The sequence below is a fragment of the Pterocles gutturalis genome, unplaced genomic scaffold (assembly GCF_000699245.1).
Source record: "Pterocles gutturalis isolate BGI_N339 unplaced genomic scaffold, ASM69924v1 scaffold2338, whole genome shotgun sequence".
Taxonomy (NCBI): domain Eukaryota; kingdom Metazoa; phylum Chordata; class Aves; order Pterocliformes; family Pteroclidae; genus Pterocles; species Pterocles gutturalis.
In genome coordinates, this window is record NW_010117711.1 from 1 (window position 1) to 20,169 (window position 20,169).

The 20,169-nt window shown below is 39.1% G+C and overlaps 1 protein-coding gene across 1 annotated transcript; it reads left to right on the forward strand.

Annotated features, from left to right (window-relative positions):
• Positions 1-274: 274 nt before the first annotated feature.
• LOC104463505 (myosin-IIIa-like) lies at positions 275-19,512 on the forward strand (the record flags this gene model as incomplete). Its single annotated transcript, XM_010075875.1, has 11 exons — positions 275-289; positions 1,654-1,807; positions 2,891-2,979; positions 4,661-4,790; positions 7,214-7,293; positions 7,866-7,943; positions 9,934-10,139; positions 12,265-12,376; positions 13,856-14,018; positions 17,313-17,436; positions 18,537-19,512. Coding segments are annotated over 11 exons (2,127 nt in total), but the record flags the coding sequence as incomplete, so codon positions are not given.
• Between the last annotated feature and the right edge of the window lie 657 nt (positions 19,513-20,169).

Consider the following 20,169-nt stretch of genomic DNA (forward strand, 5'->3'; position numbering starts at 1 on the left):
CCTATATCAGCGATACATGTATTCCTTTCCTGTCTCAACCTGATACTTAGGTCATTAATTAAAATAAAAAACAAAACTCCACCTGTCCACTGCTCCAGGGGAGACATGAATGAAGTTAATGTTACGTGTCTGAGATGAGGAGCCCACATGGGGCTGCAGGACATGACACACACATTCTGTGTTCTCTTTCAAATGGATCAGCAGATTTAGGTTTTGGGGCCTGTATTCCTAGGGCAGTGTGACTGATGTTATTAATTTTGCTGTTTCTCTCTAGCTTAGAGATGAAAAGGTATGAAGCCTAATAATGTGCTTTTTCTGTTGTATATGGCAGTTAACTCCTTTTCGAACCACTCATTGTATTGCCTTCTTCACTCAACCCTGACTATCATTCAGACTTAAGTGAATGACATGTAAGGAGAGGTCTTTCAGGGTTAGAGGTCTTTGAACTCATTAATATGAGCCGTCATTCATGTTTGTGGCACTCTTCTCACAATGAATTCAGGATAGCACAACTGTGATGTTAACACCATACATTAATACATTTTATAAAGTCCTATCTTTTGGAAGAGGGATGATTTTTAACATAGATCAAAAGGCTTAATTATGTGTTTCATAATATAGCCTGCACAGGACTGAAGGCAGCCCTGCTTTATATGGGAGCACTGTGCAGTGGATAACTGCTATTGCATTATGTAATGCAGAAAAAATAATGCAGCGGTGGCAGTCCCTAGGGCATCCTTCTCTTGGTAAATCTACATCCGTCCTTTGCCTTGCTGAAGGATTAAAGAAAGTAATTCTTGTATTCTTCAGCTATAATTTAAATTCTTTTCAAGATAAAACCATCACAACACACTGTGGACACAGTTTTTGTTATAAAAAAAAAAAAAAAATCCAAAGATATTTTGCAGTCTTCAGGAGAAAACAAAACAAAACAAAACAAACCACCACACCCCCACCCCCTCAAAAAAGAAAAGAAAAAAAAAAAACAACAAAAAAGCCAACCAGCTTTTCTGTAGTTTTTTAATCTTGATGAATACCTTTCCCTAGTTCCTTAAAAGGAGTGAAAATGTGGTAGGGGCCAACCTGAGACTTTAGAAAGTACGTACACTGTTCTTTGATTATTAGAAAGTGTGTGCGCCATTCTTCTCTACATAAGAACTTTTCCAGGTGTTTGAGGAGGGAGATCAAACAAGTGAGGCCTCTGTAATTTGTAGTCACTTTTGTAAATCTTGGACGCTGTACATCACATAGATCTGAGCAGTTGAGGATGTAAATGTAGCTCCAAATAATTAAGAAATATTTTTTACATTGCAGACCAGGGAAGTAAATAGACACTGAGGTCTCCACTTGCAGACACTGTACCTTATGTTCTTCAACTCTGTTTCTTTAATTCTTGGATATTCCTGGAAAGCATCTTACTTTACCAAATACGCCATAGGAAGCACTTACATATCCAAAGGCAAATTAAAATCTATAGCCTGACAATGTGATACATCCTGACTGACATTTGCTCCTGCAAAACCTTGATGTGTTTAGCCCTGGGGCATACTTTTTCAATGTAGTTTTAATTTGCTACTATTAACAGTTTGTGAATTCTTTTCTGAAGTGGCTCTGTATGCATAGACAAAACATGCCTTCTGTTGCTTCTTACAGAATGAATACTTGTATGAAGGCGTTGATGCAAGAGTTATAGAATATGAGGACAACAGGCCCCTCTTAGATATGTTTCTGCAGAAACCAATGGGTTTATTGTCCCTGCTGGATGAGGAGAGTCGATTCCCACAAGCAACAGATCAGACACTTGTAGGTAAGTATATGGTTTATTTCAGTTTTGCAGGATGTCTCCCTGTTAGATTTGTTTGACGCGTCCAGTTTAGGCTATGTGCTAGTTATGTTTTTAGTGAGCCCACATTCCAGTGTCACAGTCTGTTTGAGCGAGGCATGCATATAGGGATGGATCTGTCTTTGAAGTTGACAGAGAAACATCAAGAGTACAAATGAACCTAAGCTGCTGGTCCAGGTTTTGGATTCTCCTGTCTTCAGGAATTTTTAGCTGCAGGGCTTGAAAGATAAAGATCAAATTGAGTTAAGACTCTATGTACATATGCCAAGAACACCGTTTTCAAAGTTGAGTCATGTTCAGCTCTGAGATTTTAGGTGAGCCGTATCTGAACAAGAATTTTGCTACTTTTTAAGGGTAATGGTTGCAAACCTGCCTCAGTGCCTTTCAGCAAATTATGCTTCCTGTTTTTTCTATTCAGAAATCAAAATTGAAACACCTAAATATGTTGTAATTCAGATCCTGAATATTTCAGTGCTGCTGAGCAGTTGCAGTTACAGTTGATTTAGTTATTTCAGTGAGGTTTCTGTCCAGATAAATCCTTGTTTTACTCAATTTTGCATGTGCAAAATGTCAGATGTGAGTTTTAACCAATACCAATCCTAAACCTAATAATATCCAGTAACAATGCCCATGCTAAAGCAATTATATGAGCTTGTTGTCTTTCTATCATACTTTTTAGTCTACAGTACAGAGGCCTTCAATCAATTGGTAAATGTTTCCTCACAATTCCCCAAGGAATCCTTAGGAAGGATTACTACATTGTTTCATATATGAATGAAAAAAGCTAAGAAAGGCAAGCAATTTTCTGAGGTCACACATTAAAAACAAAGGTACAAAGTAAGTAACTGATCCAAGAGCTCCCCTATTATCTATCCAGTACCTTTTGTTACAAGACCATTATGGTATCTTTCTCCTTTAAAACATCAGAGTCTGTTTTGTGCCTCTGCATTGTCCAAGAAGTCAGGCAATATCCTTAGAGGGATACAGCTTCAGAGGACAATTATTGTATAGTAACTCCAGTAAGATAAGCTATGTGTTTCCTTTCAGAAAAATTTGAAGATAATTTGAAGTCAAAATATTTTTGGAGACCCAAAAGAGTAGATCTAACCTTTGGGATTTATCATTATGCAGGAAAGGTAAGAGACCTAATGGTGTTAGTTGGGGATTGTGGAACAGTAGGGATTGAAGGAAATGGAAGAGGTCAGCTGGGTTGGTTCCCAGGCTTCATCTATTTGGGCCTGATATGGAAAAGTTGGCAGTGCCTTACACATCAAAAGTAAATTGAAAAGCTATTTTCTTTCACAAAAAATGCAACAGCAGCAGTGTATTTTTCTTAAATGCCACCAAGTAAATGAACTGACTGTATTATATCAGAACAAAAAAATTAACCATTATGTAATGCAGCTCTTTCCCCTCATTCCTCAAAGTCCTGTGCCATGCTTGTTCCTACTGCTTTGAATCAGGATCCAGCTCTGTTCTTTATCCTACCTCCTACACCCCATCAGTCTTACTTCTTAGTTCTGTACGTTGTCATTAGCCAGATAGTGCGGGCCCTGCTTTCAGCTTCATTTGATGAGCATTGTCTTGCCCTCCCATGCAAAGTGACTTGCTGTGCATGCCTTTCAAAGTCAGGAGGAGCTGCTGACACACTGCAGCAAGATTCCACTGGTCACCTGAACCTTGACTTATGAAACCAGGAGCTCCCACCTCCTTTTGAGCTCTTTTAAAGGGGTATGGAGTGGCCATTGCTGCTTCACATAGGAAACTATGTTGGGTCTGTGCAGTACTGGAGCAGCTGGCCTGGAAAGAGACAACATACTGCCCATCAGCTGATGGAAAGTAACTTGCCCCTTGTGTAAGACAGACAGATGCAAAAGGCCTGCAATAACTCCTCTGAACCTCATCTCCAGATGAATTACACTTCACCAGCACAGCATATCTCACTGCTGAGAAGCAGAACGCCAGGTCTCCCTATACCATTCCTGATACCAGCCAGTGGAAGATGGGGGTTCCACCAGTGCCCCATCAGCCTTTTCCAGTGTTCAACAAGCTTTTTCATTAGGAATTTTCTCCTATTGTCTAACTGATATCTCCATTGCTATGATTTCAGTTCATTACCCCTAGTCCTTTTTACTGTGGAACTGGAGAACAATTTATTTCCTCTTCTTTACAAGCCTTTTTTGTAATTTAAGACTGTTACTGGGTTGTTTTGTGAGGGTTTTTTTTCTAAATGAAATATGCCAGTATCTTCTACCCTTCTTCACAGGCCAGGTTTTCTTGTGGGTCCTTTATTGAGATAGAGCCCTAGAGGTACATTTTGACTTAGGTACACCATTCCTGGAATTTTTAGTGAGATTTCAATTGTCGATATGCAGTTTGTGATTTTGCAAACTTTCTCTACAATTTATACAGAGATTTCCAGGAAGAGTGATAAGTCCTGGGTCCAGTACAGCATGATATGAATGGGGCAGAAAGATTGTACAATCATATGGATAATTCTGTGTGATATAGTTGAAAGCAGGTACATTGTTAATTGTGCATTTACACAGGCAAATGAGGACTACAATACACTTGTCCTAGTGATAAATCCACACTCGCATTAGCTGAAAATAAATGTCTCAAGCTACTTTGGAATGATGGATTTGCTTTTAGTGATCTGCATCATAATGGTTCTTAGTACTGAAAAGTTAGAACTTCCAGTGATCAAAAGAAAGACTAAGCAAGAGCGAGCCTGGTGGCTGACAAACTCTTTGTGTATCCCCATATATTAAAAGCCAAATGCTAGAGTGCTTAAATTTACAACTACTTTTCAAACAGGTTCTATATAATGCAAGCGGATTCCTAGCCAAAAATAGAGATACTCTGCCAGCTGATATTGTGCTGCTATTGCGATCATCTGAAAACAATCTGACGCGACAGTTGGTAACCCATCCTCTTACAAAAACAGGTATTGCTATTGTGGTAATCTTCTTATTCTTCTGTAGCCTTCATGATGACCACTGCTAGGTTTCATATGACCACTTGTTGATGACATTATACACTTTGTGGCTTAACTTTCCAACCCTAGAATCTATACAGAATGGAGCCCCAGCCATCTCAAGCTGCAGGGGAGGGATTGGTCTGGTCAAGTGCCAAAGAAGTGGTAGAGGCTTCTTTCAGGGTCCTCTCTTCAGGGTAGGGGAGCAAGACAGGGAGTGGAGTGCATCCCTTGGGTTGAGGACTGAACAGAAAGGATCAGGTAAGTCACTGGCCTTTTTTGGGCAGGGCGTATATAAATTGCCTGTTTTGTCTCAGTGCAATTTTGCTCTAAAATAGGAGAGAACCAAGGTTGGGGCTCCTAACATCTGCTGCAAAGAGTGAGAGACACTCCTCTATTTCCCCAGTGTTTTAGTCCTTTACAATAGGCAACTGATGGGATCCTAGTAGTGAGCCCTTCCTCCAGGATTTCAAAAGTTGGGCTGGAGGAGTTATGACTGGCTCTACAGAAATTACTCCTAAGTTGCACCTTAGTTGAACCAGGTCCTTGCACAGTGTCCTACTTGCCATTTTGGGTAGGTCTTTGGGATGATGGGTAAGTCTCCTTAAAACCAGTTTGTTACTGTGTTGTATTACTCCCTGTATGATGGCGTTGATGCCATACAGTAAGTAGTTCACAACATTACTTTCTTGTACAACTACATGAGAGATGTACTTTAGTAGAGCAGAAAAGCTAAATTGGAATTGCCTAATGAAAATTTCCATAAAATGTTATTGTAGCTTACAGAAACTGAGGTTTTGGCAAAGCTTCTGTTCTTCACAAAGGCAGCTTTGCTGGTGGAATGCAAAATTTGGATTCAAACATCTATTTTAAGTCAGTGTTCCTAGGAGAACACTGAGCTCAATGTCCTTGCCTGAACTTTTTGACTTGTTGATATCTGCTAAGATACTAAACTATAATTTCTATAGAGCCAAAGTCAGGGCCCAGATGGTCCCAAGAACTGATCCTAAGTCTTATGTAATGTTTTGCAAGATAAATCTGAAGGTTGTTTTAGTCCTCTTGCTAAATATTATGAAGCACTGTTTGTAGCCTTTCGAAACTGACCCAAACCGTCCAGCTATACCCACCTAAAAGTTAGATTTCTGATGTAAGTTAGAATCAGTGAAAATGCAGAGGTTTACCCAGAGTCCAACCCATCTTGCCTATCTCCATTGTTTCTCTTAGGATGGGATAAATCTCCTCTGAATTTGCCTCTCTCCACTCAATATAGCAGGGATCCTGTAGACACCTCTCTTTCAGATAGCTAAAGTTAGGTGTGAGTAATCCTCTCTCTTTCCTTCCTTGATATCACATAATACATGATGCATCAGCTCGGCATGCTGTCTACTTACAGCTGTTTATCCAGCTCTTATCCACCTCTTACTGACAGTAGCTGAGCACAGGGAGGTCACAGGCTCTCCCAGTGGAGAGTGAGATTCCAGATGAGTTATGTTATCAGCAGAAGCAATGGTAGCATGCAGCAATGGTTGGGGTTTATCAACATAGAGTTAGGTGATGGAAAGCTCAGCAGAATTTTCATTGTTCCTTTAGAAGACCAGTGTCTATGTAAACCACTCCAATGCACCTAGTCGTTCAAGTCATCATAATAAAGGTATTACTTGATTAAGAATTACAAGGTTAGAGTCTTAAGACTGTGTCTATTCTAGTAAACCAAACAGGGCCAGTGAACAGTAGCTGAAACACTCCCACAGGACTGCCCATTCTGATTAATTGTTAGCATGCCTCTCTGGGACAGTTTTGGACCATGTCAGCTAGCAGTCTCCCAGAAATACCCAGGAACACTTCAAGAGAAAGCACAGGCCAGTGATAGTTTCCAGAAAGCTCTGTGGAAAGAGACAACCTTATTTTTACCAGGAGTTTAAAAGAGTAGTAAAGTATAGAGTTTAGCTGTATAGACTTGAGTCATTCCATGTCACCTGCCTTCAGGGCCAGAGAAGGGTGCTAGCACCTTTTTTTTTTTTTTTTTTTTTAACTAACATATGTGTAGCCTTAGAACTAAAATAGTAAGATAACATCTTTAGGGTAAAGCCACATGGATGCTCTAAGATGTATCTTTCTTACCTTCTGCAGCAGTCTGTTTATTTGTTTGCTCTAGTAGGTTATATAAGTGCTGAAGGAGGAAAATTCAGTCCATGTTCCATCTTCATGCAACTTCTTCAGAGCTTGTTCCATCCCAAGGGTGAAAGGGGAAGTGAGGACATATTCCAAAAAAGTCAACAACCTTTATAATCATATGGTTACACTGGGGGCATGTATAAGGTGGTACAGCGTGATTTTTAGTTTAGATGAGACGTAAGCATTTTGGTAGGTTGCTGTCTTTCATCTTCCCACAGGTAACCTGGCACACACTAAAAGCAAAACTACAATCAGTTACCAAATGTGGACCCCCCAGAAATCAATCAGTCACACAAAGGTAAGAAAACTGATTTTGTGATTCTGCATTGAACCTTTGTTTAAACTAGAAAGGCAATACTGTTATTGATACTAAAAGTAAGAAAGTAACCCCTTCCTTGGTTTTTCTCCTTCTATTTTCTTTTCTGTTTAGCTGGATATCTTTGTGTTGTGCAATTCATATTCCTTCCGTGAGGTAAAAACCTAACATTTCCCTTCTTTATGGCTATAGTTTTATAACAACTTCAGGGGAAATAAAGATTATTTCCTAGCTGTATTGTAGCAAAAAGACGTATTAAAATGTTGGTATGGAGTATGGTCAAGTTCCTTAGAGAACTACCAAAATAACAGTGATGGTGAAATAAGACAGGACCTCAGACATCGTCAAGTTATTTGTGGCCATTGTTTAGATGCTTCATTACCAAATTGTGTCCTCTGTGTGTAAATGTTTGTGTATTGTGTAGCAAAGTAATGTAATGTACTGGTGTAACTGATTTGTACTAGTGATCATGGTGCTTTGTTGTGGCATTGAAAAGGGTACTACAGGCTCAAGAGAGATAAAAATTGTGTAATTTTCTTTCTTCATCTTTCTAGAATGAAGCAGGAGATACCGGACATCATCCAAGAGAGACAACGAGCATGAAAACACAGACAGTTGCTTCTTATTTTAGAGTAAGATATCAGATCTTTTAATACTTTTTTCTAGAGTAGAATGAATGTTTATTCTTTCATCTTCTGAAATGCATCTGTTGACTTAGAGTCAACAGTGATCCATTTAGAGTTTGCATATATGGTGCAGCAGTCTGCAGTACAAATACCTAGAGGATATTGTGATGTTTCCTCTTTAATTGTACTTGATTACACAGCCACATTTCTGTCGTGATGCTGTATGATGATTTGTATTAATCTTTCACTTGCTTGCTTTCCCACCAAGGGAGATAAAGGGAGGTTGGACATTAGTGGTATAGCATTTGTTTAAGAGTTTAAGAAGCAAGAGGACAAAGTTAATTTGAAGTAGAAGCTCCAGAGAAGGATCTTGAGGGCCACTGCTCAGAGGCTGTCCTGAGTCCATCCTTGTGGCTCCTTCAGCACTGCTGTTGACCTTCCCAAGCACTGGCTGTGCTGCTGGTCCTGCAATAGAAAATAGCTGTGAAGAGCATTCTTTCCTCCAAAATGGTGCACAGAGTTGGTTCACTTGGGCTCAGCTCTGAATTTCCAACTCTTATTTAGTTATCTCTCCCAGCAAAAACATAAAGATGGCTGAGGTGATGTTCATGACCCGTAAGAATTCATTTACATCTGTGACACAGAACAGTAAAGAGCAAGATCTCTGTTTAGTAGTTACAATTGCACAGCTTTGTGGACTACGAAGGATAATTTCGAACAGTAAAGAGTAAGATCTCTGTTTAGTAGTTACAATTGTACAGCTTTGTGGACTACGAAGGATAATTTCAGTGTAGGTATCATGGTGGTCCAAAGCTGCATGGTGTTTTAAAGTTCTATATGTAAAAATTTATCATTCAAACCTAATGTCTGTGATTCAGTGCATTACCAGCATCTAACATCAGAGGCTGAAATTGATGGGTGATTGAGGAAAGCATCTGCCACATCAGACTTGAGTGGAAAAAAAAAAATTATCCATTAGCAGGTCCTACTTGTTTGTGTGTTCAATTGGCACACTAGTCATGAAATTAATTAAGCACTTTGCTGCATGGTGCAGCACCTGTCCAGAATGGAATTGCACATTTTAATAGGAAACATATGGCTCTTCATGTCCTATGCTAGTTTCATGTATCCAACCTACTGCTGAACTGCATTACCTCCTGGCTGCCTCTTTCTGTTGAGTCAGGTTGAATCTTGAGGAATGAGCCTCTTCATCTGTGTTTTAATAAGATCCTCCTATGAAGCAATTTTACAAAACACCAGTCAAGCTTGTTTACAGACAGATTCACCTAAGTTGGCATGGGGAGCTAAAAACTGCATCCCCTCTGCTACTCTGGTACCCTGGAGAGGTGCAAAAAATGCAACTTTGGAACTGTGATTTTGTGTACTTCCAGTTTTGCCCACCTCAAAAGTTTTCTCTTGGCAGGGCAGCTGTAGTATCACTATCAGCTTATACAATGAATAGGACGTGCTAGATCAGAGCAGTTTAAGCAGCCCCTCTTCTGGGGTGGCCTTAGTTTGCTCCAGTCTGATGAAGGGATGGCAGTATTTACTGGCTTGCTGCTCTTACACTTCCCATCCGTAGATGGATGATGTACTCTCTGGGTGAGTAAGGATCTTCAGATAGGTGACAACAGGAAAAAGAAAAAGTGGGCTGTAATTAACTAACAAGGCTCCAAGAGCAGCAAATAAATGTAAGGAGAGTTTCTCTCATATGTCAGACATTATTGCAGTTTGTGAGAATGTTCTATGTGGAATCTGGTACGCCCATTTGTAATCAGTGTTTTGCTCAGGTAGTATACACTAGTAACTGAGAGATCTTATCAAAGCTAGAATTGTTGTTGGGTCATTTACTTCATTTACCATTAAAGTACCAGCCTACTGAAATGTAAATGGGTTTGGACATGATTCTTATAATGAAATAAAATTTCAGCTTCACATGGACCTATATATGTTTTATAAATATCCTGGTGGCAGATACCTTGTTACTTTCTTGCAGTATTCTCTGATGGATCTGTTATCCAAAATGGTTGTCGGCCAGCCTCATTTTGTCAGGTGCATCAAGCCAAACAATGACCGGCAAGCAAACAAGTTTGATAAAGAGAAAGTGTTGGTTCAGCTACGTTACACAGGAATTCTGGAGACGGCAAGAATTCGAAGACAGGGTTATTCACACCGTATACTGTTCGCTAACTTCATAAAACGGTAACATTGATCTGAAGAAGCCTTTTTCTCTCCTATCATTCCTGCCTACTGTTTGCTAAGCATCGGCAGTGTCTTTGGTATGGTCTTTAAAGAAAAAATACAAAGACATTTCCTGTAACAAAGAAGATTACAGACTGGATGACAAAGAGTAGTTCAGGAACAAGATTAGTGACCTGTTATGGATTGGTAGGGGAAGATGATGCATCTCAGGATGATTCTTTCAGACTCCCTGCACATTTGGGTAAAAATTGTCTTGCTGATAATCTGCAAGTTTTCTTCAAAGTCTTGAGGTTTAGAAATGTAATGCTTCAAATTAAAGATGAGAATTTGGAGCAATAGCATCCAAAGAGCACCACAGTTCCTCTAAGTCCTGATGTTCAGCACTGTACAGCATTTGTTTGTACAGGGTGTATGATAATTTGGCATTGTTAAACTAGGGCTGAGAAATTAATTAAGTGCATAATTTTGTTTAAAATATAGTTTCTAAGTATTAGTCACTTGTTAAGAAGAAGAGTAATGAACTCACTAATTTCATAATTCCTCCTCCACTCCCCAGAATTAATCCTGAGCACTTTTTCTGTACTTCTGTCTTACAAATAAAGACCCTGAGTATTCTCCTCAATCAGAACTGAGATTTGTGGAATGGAGATCAAAACTGTGAGGAAGCAAGCAACACCCATTTGGACATAAGCACTTAAAAGTAATAGCACACTAGAACCAGGGAGCAAGCAGCAGAGAGCTGCAGGTGCACAAGGAGAGAGAGGAAGGACATACCGATGTTTTTATAGCACTGTTTCTGGAAAGAATAATCCTGGGACTACTACTATTTTGGAAGAGTGCAGCATGGGAAAATGTAGTTATCACTGCACCAAGATGTGCTGTGGCTTTTGGTCACTGCTTTTTATAAAAAAATTTTACTGTTCAGGTAAAAGAGAGGAAAGCAGTGAACATAATGGGGTACCTCTCCAGAGACCATGCCCCTGTTGAAGTGAGGCTGTGCAGATCTCTGGCACTGAGGATATGGCCCTCAAACAAAAAGGGATTTTTATTAAGTATCTATCTGCTTTTTTCTTTTTGATAGTTGAGAGTTACAGTTAGACCTGAAATAATGGCAAAATTATTTTGTTAGAATAAAAATAAGCCAATTCATTGTGCAGTTAAAAAAAAAAAAAAAAAAAAAAAGGCTGTGGGAATTGGTGATAATGCAGGAATCAACATTGTCTCTTTTTTTATTATTCCATGAGGAAATTGTTACCATTATTTAAAGCTGATACAACCCAAGCTTTGTGTATAAAGGCTGAATAACAAGAAAAAAGCAGCATATACCATAAGGAAGCACACATAATTAATGTAATTTTCCTGAATTAAAAAACAAAACAAAACAAAACCAAAAAAAAAAAAAAAAACCAAGATATGGTTCATTTTGTTATGGAGCATTTTGGAAAGTCCTGAAACACACAAGAACTGTCCTACCCAGCAGCTGAGCTAGTGTGTTACAGGTAATTTTTATGTGAGCATCCTGACCTCTTTTTCTAGTCAGAATTAATTCTGAGTAATGAGTTTGCCAGATTAAATGGTTACATGTGATATGTCATAACAACACACATGTTCCAAAAGGATCTGCAAAGCTGAATCTGAGAAGGCAACAGGAGCTGGGATGCATCTCACATCATGTTAACTATCTCAAGGTAGATGGTCTAGCACATGAGATAAGATATGAAATTTTCATAACATTTATAGATATGAAATAACTTAATTTAGGCACAAAAGCTTTAAAAATCTTTTTATTTTGCTACTGAAATAACTTTCACAGAACGCAGAGAGCCAGAGCAGCAAAGAACTGGTGCACAACTCTCCTTGGGTTGCACACTTTTTAAAAGCCTTCTGCTGTTGATATAGAATTGAACAACCCTCCAGGGTGTGCAATATGTCACTCATCCACTTTTAATTGAGCTTCTCAGTACTGCATATAAATCACAGCAATTTCTTTCACATGGTGTTTTTGGTTTTTTCAGTGTTATTTTTTTTTCATGCAACTATTTTTATTATTTAAATGAATGGTTTATGTGTATTTGCATCTATTGCTCGCTATTAATGGAATAAAGAATCATATATTTGTCTTTAGGTATTACCTCATCTGTTACAAAACAAATGATGATCCTCCAGTCAGCCCGGAAACCTGTGCTGCCATCCTGGAAAAAGCCCACCTTGACAACTGGGTTCTTGGAAAAACTAAAGTAATTTTTATGTCACTGTTAACTTATTAAGCAATTTGTTTTCTCACTCATTTGGTTGGGGTAGCTCTCAGTCTCTATTGGTTTAAAAAAACCTCCCTTTGCTGGGTACTGACATCTGGCTGAAATCCTGACCCTGTAAAGTGTTAAAATTCTGATCACCTTTAGTGAGGCCACAGTGCAAAGCAGTATGTGACAGCAACACTGTTTGCATTTTCTTTCAAAAAAAAGTGGTCAGTAAGGTTCCCAGTGAGCTGAGTCCATGCTTTCTTAAGGAAAGTAAGTTACAATTTTTCTCTGGAGCAATCAGACTCACAAAAGGAGAGGAAAAGGTTTTGGCTTTCCAGCCAGAGGCCTCTGTGGCAGACTTTGCTGAGCACTGGGGGAAGAGATAGCAGGATGATCCCATATATATGAAGTGGAGGGAAGACTTTATGGTAGGAGAAACACATGTCTGTTTCCATACTCTTGCTAGGATAGGACTAGGAGACTAGTCTTCCCAGTGTGCCAGAGAGGGACACCCACCTGCCCCCAGCTGATAGATCTCAGGAGGTCTGTCAGAGAAAAGCATCAGACAAGTACCGCACCAAGTCTCTCTATTTACTGATGTAGTAGAAGTGCCCAGGAAGCATATGGATATATAGAGAGATGGGTCCTAAGCTATTTGGAATGACCTCAGTGTAAAAGAAAGAACTGTTCTTCTGAGACATCTTCTTGGGTAGGTGGGACAGAAGCCATGAAGTTACCTCCTCCTCAACCTTTATTTCCCTCTGCTGTCTTAGTGAGGCTAATGGAGAACATGCAGCCAAAGGAAGCATATCTTGAGATGGGAGATCTATAACTTACATTTACTTAATTAGGGTTAACCTGTTTCTGTACCAACAAGTGATCAAACCTTGGGGGAATTCTGCAAAATAGGCATAATTATTGCCTTAATTGCACAAGCTCTTTCTACACATTTTATTTAATCCTAACATACACCAGCAATGTGTTTGCACCGCATGTGCTGGATTAGTTTTTCAGAGGTTATATATGCTTCATGCTTGATAAAAGCTATTTTGTAAATAAAGGTCTTAGATTTAAAACTGGAAAGCAGAGAGGTTGAAGGTTCCAGATTTGAATCATGTTTATGTACCACACACCAGATTTGTGAGGTTGGCAAAACTGCCAGCCTCATAGTTTTGAAAACAGATTTATAGTTACAGACTGAAGTTTTGCATTGGGACTTTAAAACATCTTCCCATGAAAGCATGAGTAAGCAAGGACTGACAAAAGATGTTGAAGGGGAGAGTAAGGTAAACTAGTACCTCAAACAATCAAAATGTAATCTTTAATAGGAATGATCCTTTAGGTATTACAGCTAAAGAGTCTGTTCATCATTTGAAACCAAGGTGTAACTCCTGTTGATGTGAAATGGACAGAGTGAGTACAGAGCCTGGGAGGGTAACTAAAACTTTTGCTTGTCTGCCTTCTCTTTTTAAGGTATTCCTCAAATACTATCATGTGGAGCAGCTAAATTTAATGCGGAAGGAGACAGTTGACATGATTATTTTGATTCAAGCTTGTGTCAGAGGGTGGCTGGGTTCAAGGAGATACAAAAGGATAAAGGAACAAAGGGAACAAAGTGCTATTAAAATACAGTCAGGTAATGGCTTTAAAACATTTAACATTTTGCTTAAAGCTAGTGTGTGTGTACAGTTGATAGATGGACATGCATGCTGGATGTGGATTTCGCTGTTTTCCTGCTGTTACATTTGAAAAAATATCTTATACTTGGAGATATCTGTTCTTATGAAGAAAAATTTCTTTTAACCAGGTTATGACAATCTCTGTATTGAAGTTACATTTATCAATGTTACATTTAAAATGCAATTTTAACAACAGAAGGATGTGATTGCACAGATGATACTGTTATTAATAATGTACTGGCATCCTCTGACAAGGTTGTATAATATAATAATGAAAATAAAAAGTATTAACCATCCTACATAATAAGGCCAATTACACTGTTGATGGGGACATCAACTGAAAATTTTAATATATTTCAAACATCGTCTTATTTTACATTCTGATTCTCTTGTTTTATATTAATTTCATTCATAATAACTTTACTCACCAGAAAATTTTGGTTTTATGTAGATGTACTGCTTGTGCTTCTTTGCAATTTTTTTGAAAGATAAAGCCTGCAAAATATTTATGAATATTTTAATGGAGGTCTGTAATTTCTTACAGACTTATTTTTACAGTCTTTTGTGCACCTAGTGGATTATTTAATTTTTGACATCTCTTTCCAGCTTACAGGGGTTTTGTTGCTCGTAAAGAATATACAAATGCAAAACGTAATAAAAAAATGGAAGAATATATCACTAGACTTCAAGCAAGTAAGAATTGTTTGCTTTTGTGGCTTTTAATGTGCTATCCATACACAATATGTTGATCCAGATTCTTTGCTATTACCTAGCTGCACTGATTGACTATGCTCATTTTCACATTCTGAGGTATAATTTATCTATCTATATACAGTGGTTGAAACGGGTCAATGTATTCCATTACCTGTACCTAAAAGTGGCTTACACTTTCCACAGCTGTGAAGGGGGCTGTTTAAATGCCATAGCAAGCCTTTTCACTCCTAGTCTGACATGTCTAAGTATTCCAGCTGGTATTGTTGAAGCCCCATATGACACTGTCTGCATATAATGTGTGTGTGCGTGCTGTTCTCTTAGGAATAGGTTTTGTTAGGTATCAGTAATAGCTACGTTTGAGAAGACTGCAATCTGTAATTTCACTCATGCCTCAGATTCTTTTTTGCCATTGTTCAGTCCAATCTACCAAAATATTCCTTTTCTTCTGCAGCAATAATCACCTTGGGCCCCAATGTATGCTATGTGACATCCCTTCTTCCTCCCTACACTTCTGTCTCACCCATCCCTGCAGAGATGCCCCCAAGCCAGATTTAGTCTAGGCAGCTCTGAAATCAGCAGCAATACAACTAGGGAGGCACAGATCTGAAAACAGCTGGCACAAATCTGCACAGCACTTTCAGTAATTACAAAGGGGGCAACCCCAAATATAAGCTAGTGCTGCCACTACCCAGGCTATCTAGATTTAAACTACCTCAGATATGCCTTCATGAGTATATACCAACACCAGGGCTGGTTTTAATCATTGTCAGATGCATCTGTCAATTACACTGAGGCAATGTTAGTGTGCACTGAAGAGCACTTCACTGCAGTTGGTAGAACTTCATTAGCGTAGAAAACAATCTAAAATGGGAATAAAATGCTGTGATGTGCCAAAAATAATTACACATCTGAAAGTTGTCAATTACATTAGGATATTTAGCAAATGCAAAAGCATGAATTTACCACTTTGCTCTGTTTGTGATCTTCCCAATATTTCTTCTCATCCACCTTCTCTCTCCTGTGAGCAGCTTCATTTCAACTTTTTTTTCAGTGCATGAGAAGCCAGAACAAAATGGAAGTCCATTTTTACTTAACTCTCTCAGTTTCACCCCATTATATGAATGTGTTAGAATAGACTGCTTATGCTTCCTTCCCATTCTTAAGAGAGCTTGACCTTTCCCTGTGATGCAAAACACATTCAGCAGAGTTGGAGTAAGAGCTCCCATAGCTACCATCTACTCATGGTATTTAAATTACCTGAATCCTCTGTCCCCATAGTCTTGGTACTGCATTTGGAATTAGAGTTCAACAGAAATATTTTGACAAAACACTACATTCTTTTTATTTTGCCAGGCATTAGCAGATTTACGCTGGATCCCTGGAATTGCAGACTTGTCCAAATCACAGCACTGTGGAGACTGTGACGATTGCCATTAGGAAATAATTTGCAAGTTCAGGAATTACTGAAGCAACATCCTGAATGCAATTCAGTTTTTGATTAAGACACTTCAGTGTAGATGTCTAAAAGTGACCTAGGTGTCTAAACTCCTCTTATAGTCAGCAGAGCCTAGAGTTTGATTCATTTTATTCAAAACCACCAAATGCTCTGCTCATTTCTACCCATACTGGTATCTAGAGTTATTTGAGGTGCCCTAAGTTATCTTGCCTGGCCTCCAGCTTTATTTCCTGCGGTACACTCAACTTTCTCTCTCCAGAAATTCCCTTCTGTTTTGTTCTTTCTGCCAGCTCCATGTAGATACCTTGGCAATCCTGGAGCACTTCAGAGAACGCTAGATACCTGTGTGCTGGCAACTGCATCAAGCCCCTAGTGACTACTCAGTGCCCACATGTTTCAGGGAAGATCCATGTTTGAGTCCTTCCTCCTGGTTCAGACCAGAAACTTGAATTTGTGCCTCCTACAGAGCACGAGTAGCGAATACCCTTGCCACAATGCACCTGGTTATGTGGAGCTTAGCACATCTTTCATGCTGAAGTTTTTCATTTTGAATTATGAGTCTTTGCAAAAGGAGCACGAGCTAAGTCTGTAACTGCTGAGCTATAAAATTTTCAGTTTCTGTCTGATCTAGTGAATGTTCAGCTAATTTCAAGCCTGTGCCAGAAGAGAGCCTGGTAATCTGTATAGCCTGATAATCAGGCATTTCCCAGGGAAGTGAAAGACTGAGTCAAATCAATTGCCTGAATCAGGCAAAGCAGGTACATGAAGCTGAGAGCTGAGAGGCACTTCTATAGCACTATGCTTCCACTTCATTCTGCATCTTCCTGTATTTTCTTTAGTCCAGTAAAATACAAAGAGCGAGCTTGTTTGTATCCTCATGTAGAATAGGTACAGCTTTCTGAAATCTCAACATTTTTGTGGGACAGAATAATTTCAGATGAAACATAATAATAATAACCACCCCCATCCATATTTCCTTATTGTTTTTTTTGTTTAATGTGGTTATCATTTGACTCTCTGAAATGTGTGGGAAACCCATTGCTTTTTGCCTAAGGCTGTTTTGTATTGCAATTTGTATCAGTTGTCAGAGGCTACTTACTCAGGAAGAAGAGAAAAGAACTAACAGAGACAAGAAACAAAGCAGCAATAACAATTCAGTCTCACTACAGGGGATACAAAGAGAGGAAGATCTTCAAAAGCAGGAGGTAGTGTTATTTTCCATCTCCTATGTCACTCAAATATGGCCCTTTTCAGTAACTATACTGCTGAAGAACAGTAATGTAAGATAAAAGTGGAGCAAATTAGGATTATTCTAGATATGTATGCATAGGTAATGTACATTTATGTGGAGGTTTTTAACGTCAGTAACCAGTTTTCTCATATTTTTAGGCCCAGGGAATAAAGGCATATTTAGGGGAAAGATCAACAATACTGTGTTTACCTGTAATGTGAATGTAATCTGTAGACTAGTCTCTTTTTGGAACTAGCTCATCATAAAAAAAAGCTCAGATGAGCAAGAAATAGGCATCTGCAAGGAAGTGTTCTTATCTGCTGAAGTCACTATTTGAGATAAGCTTAGCTGATAACAGTGGGAACCCAGATGTCTTGTTCAGCTCAAACAGCTAAAAGTTGGGTGAGGTAAAGTACATTCTAAATATCTCTGCAATGGGGTTGTAGTCCCAGTCTCTGAAACAGAGCTAGTAGCACTTTGTTTATCATCGTAGTTTTTTTCAGTGATAGCATTTAAGTAGCTGGAAACTACAGAGGGGTGGAAAACAGCTGTGAAGGAGTCCAGAGTCTTTCTGAGGGACAGAACAGGTTGGCAGATTTCACCTGGCACTGAAGTTTTATTGATGGTAACAAAGACAGTTTAGGGACTAGGTCTTTTAAATTTGACCTGGACCTATGCCCAGGATCATTCTTTTTGCATTCCTAGTGTGACTTGAGGCAGTTTTCATTCATTAATACATTTAGGATTGTATTATGCATATTTGAGGTGCTAAAAATTTTCTGCCTTATGTTTTTGTTAACATTTAAATTAATTCTCTGCTGTTTTATCAGCCCACATGCAGCCTAGATTGTCCCCCTAGCAATTTTCCATGAAGAGTTTAACAAGGATGTCCCTTTTCACTTAAAGAAATAATAATAAAGACAGATTGGTTTGCTGTCTTTAATTCCAGCTATATGCACTAAATCTGCAATGTCCCAAATTACCATTTAGAACACAAACTCCACCAAAGGTAGTTGTAAAGTTGTCACCATCTCCTTCAGCTATAACTTTTGCCCAAAACTGTATTCCATTCAGGGAATCACTTAGCAAGAAACAAACTGCAAATGCAGCATCCAGTAGTGAAAAGGAAAAGGAAGAACTTCAAGATAATGAGGAAAGTCCAGCTGGAGTGAGGAGTGCCCTTCCTAAAACAGAAGAAGAAGCAGCTGTCATTGTTCAGAGCCATTACAGAGGCTACAGAGTCCGTAAAAAAATAAAGGAAGAGTGCGAAAAAATAGCAGAGGAAGAATTATCTGCTGTGGAGTTCCTTGAAGCACAACTACAGCCAGCTCAAAATGATACCATGGAAGAAGCAGCAAACGAGGAGACTCAAGATGAAACTGATGCTGTTACTGACAGCGAGTTCTCTGGGTACAGTGACACAGGGAATGTACAGGAGCAACAGAAAACATCTACTGAAGGAGGGGGAGCTTCTGTGAAGCAGAACCCTGCAGTAGAACATGTTGGTGAAAGTGAAGAACAGGCCTCTCTGGAAGAGCTGTCCAGGAAATCTTCTGTCAAAATCACAGCTGAACCGGGAGCCCTGCAAGAGCAAAATCGTCATGACATGCTCAGTGCAGATGGGCAAAATCAAGAATCTGCTGTGATCCAGCCCCGGACTGACAGGGATGTAGAAAGAAACCACCTGAAACGTGAAGCAGTGATGCCTACAGGATGTAAAGGAATTATAAGAAAAGAGTCACTAAGAGGCTCACGGAAGCAAGTTGAGGCACTAAAACAAGGTTCAGAAGACAAAGAGAAGGCAGCAGTGGTTATTCAGAGCAGTTACCGGGGTTACAGAAGGAGGGGACAACTCAGAAAAGAAGGGAAACTACCTTGCAAAAGTCAAGAGAAAACTATAGAGGAGCCAACAGAAGTAAAACAAGTTCAAAATCATGATCCCCAAACAACAAAAGATAGGGAAGGCACTGGTACAGAGGCTGAAGACTCTAAGACACTGAAGGGAGACTCAGAGAAAGACGCTTGTGATCTGGCAGCCTTTTCACGGCAGGTAAGAAGCTTGTAAGCTATGTATGTTGAGCATAATAAGCTGAGCAGTGACAGAATAGCAAAGTTATTTTACTGGCTTCAGTGGCACCAAGGTTTTCCTTTCTAAACTGAGACTGAGATTTTGTAATGAGTGTTCTACCAAAATACATATTTTGGACTGCAAGAGAAAATACCCTTTGCAGAAAACAGGGCAAGACAAGTTAGAGCACTAGAAAAAAATTGTGTTAGTTTTAACCTGGTTTAGGTTAAATGCAGAAGCTTTGCCTTTGTTTATTGAAATGTGCATTTACCGGCCAAGGCCCTTAATTCAGTAAACTTGTGAAATGTCTCTGTAAATGAAACTGAAAGTGGCAGTGTCAATGTCAAGAGTTCACACATGCATAGAAGTATGCATACAGCTGTAGAAGCTATTTTGCATCAGCAAGGCACTGTCTGCCCACATGTATGAACCACTATGAAGTAGCTGCAGGACTGGTCTGCAGTGTGGAGTTTCTGACATGTCTTATTTTTGTCATTTTTGTTTTGTTTTGGTTTTTTGTTTGGTTTGTTTTTTGTTTTTTTTTCAAAGGGGCTGGAGACATAAGTGTGGTAGGAGCCTACACTGCAACAGGTGATAAAAATACCTTTTAAATTCATAGAATCATATCATAGAATCATA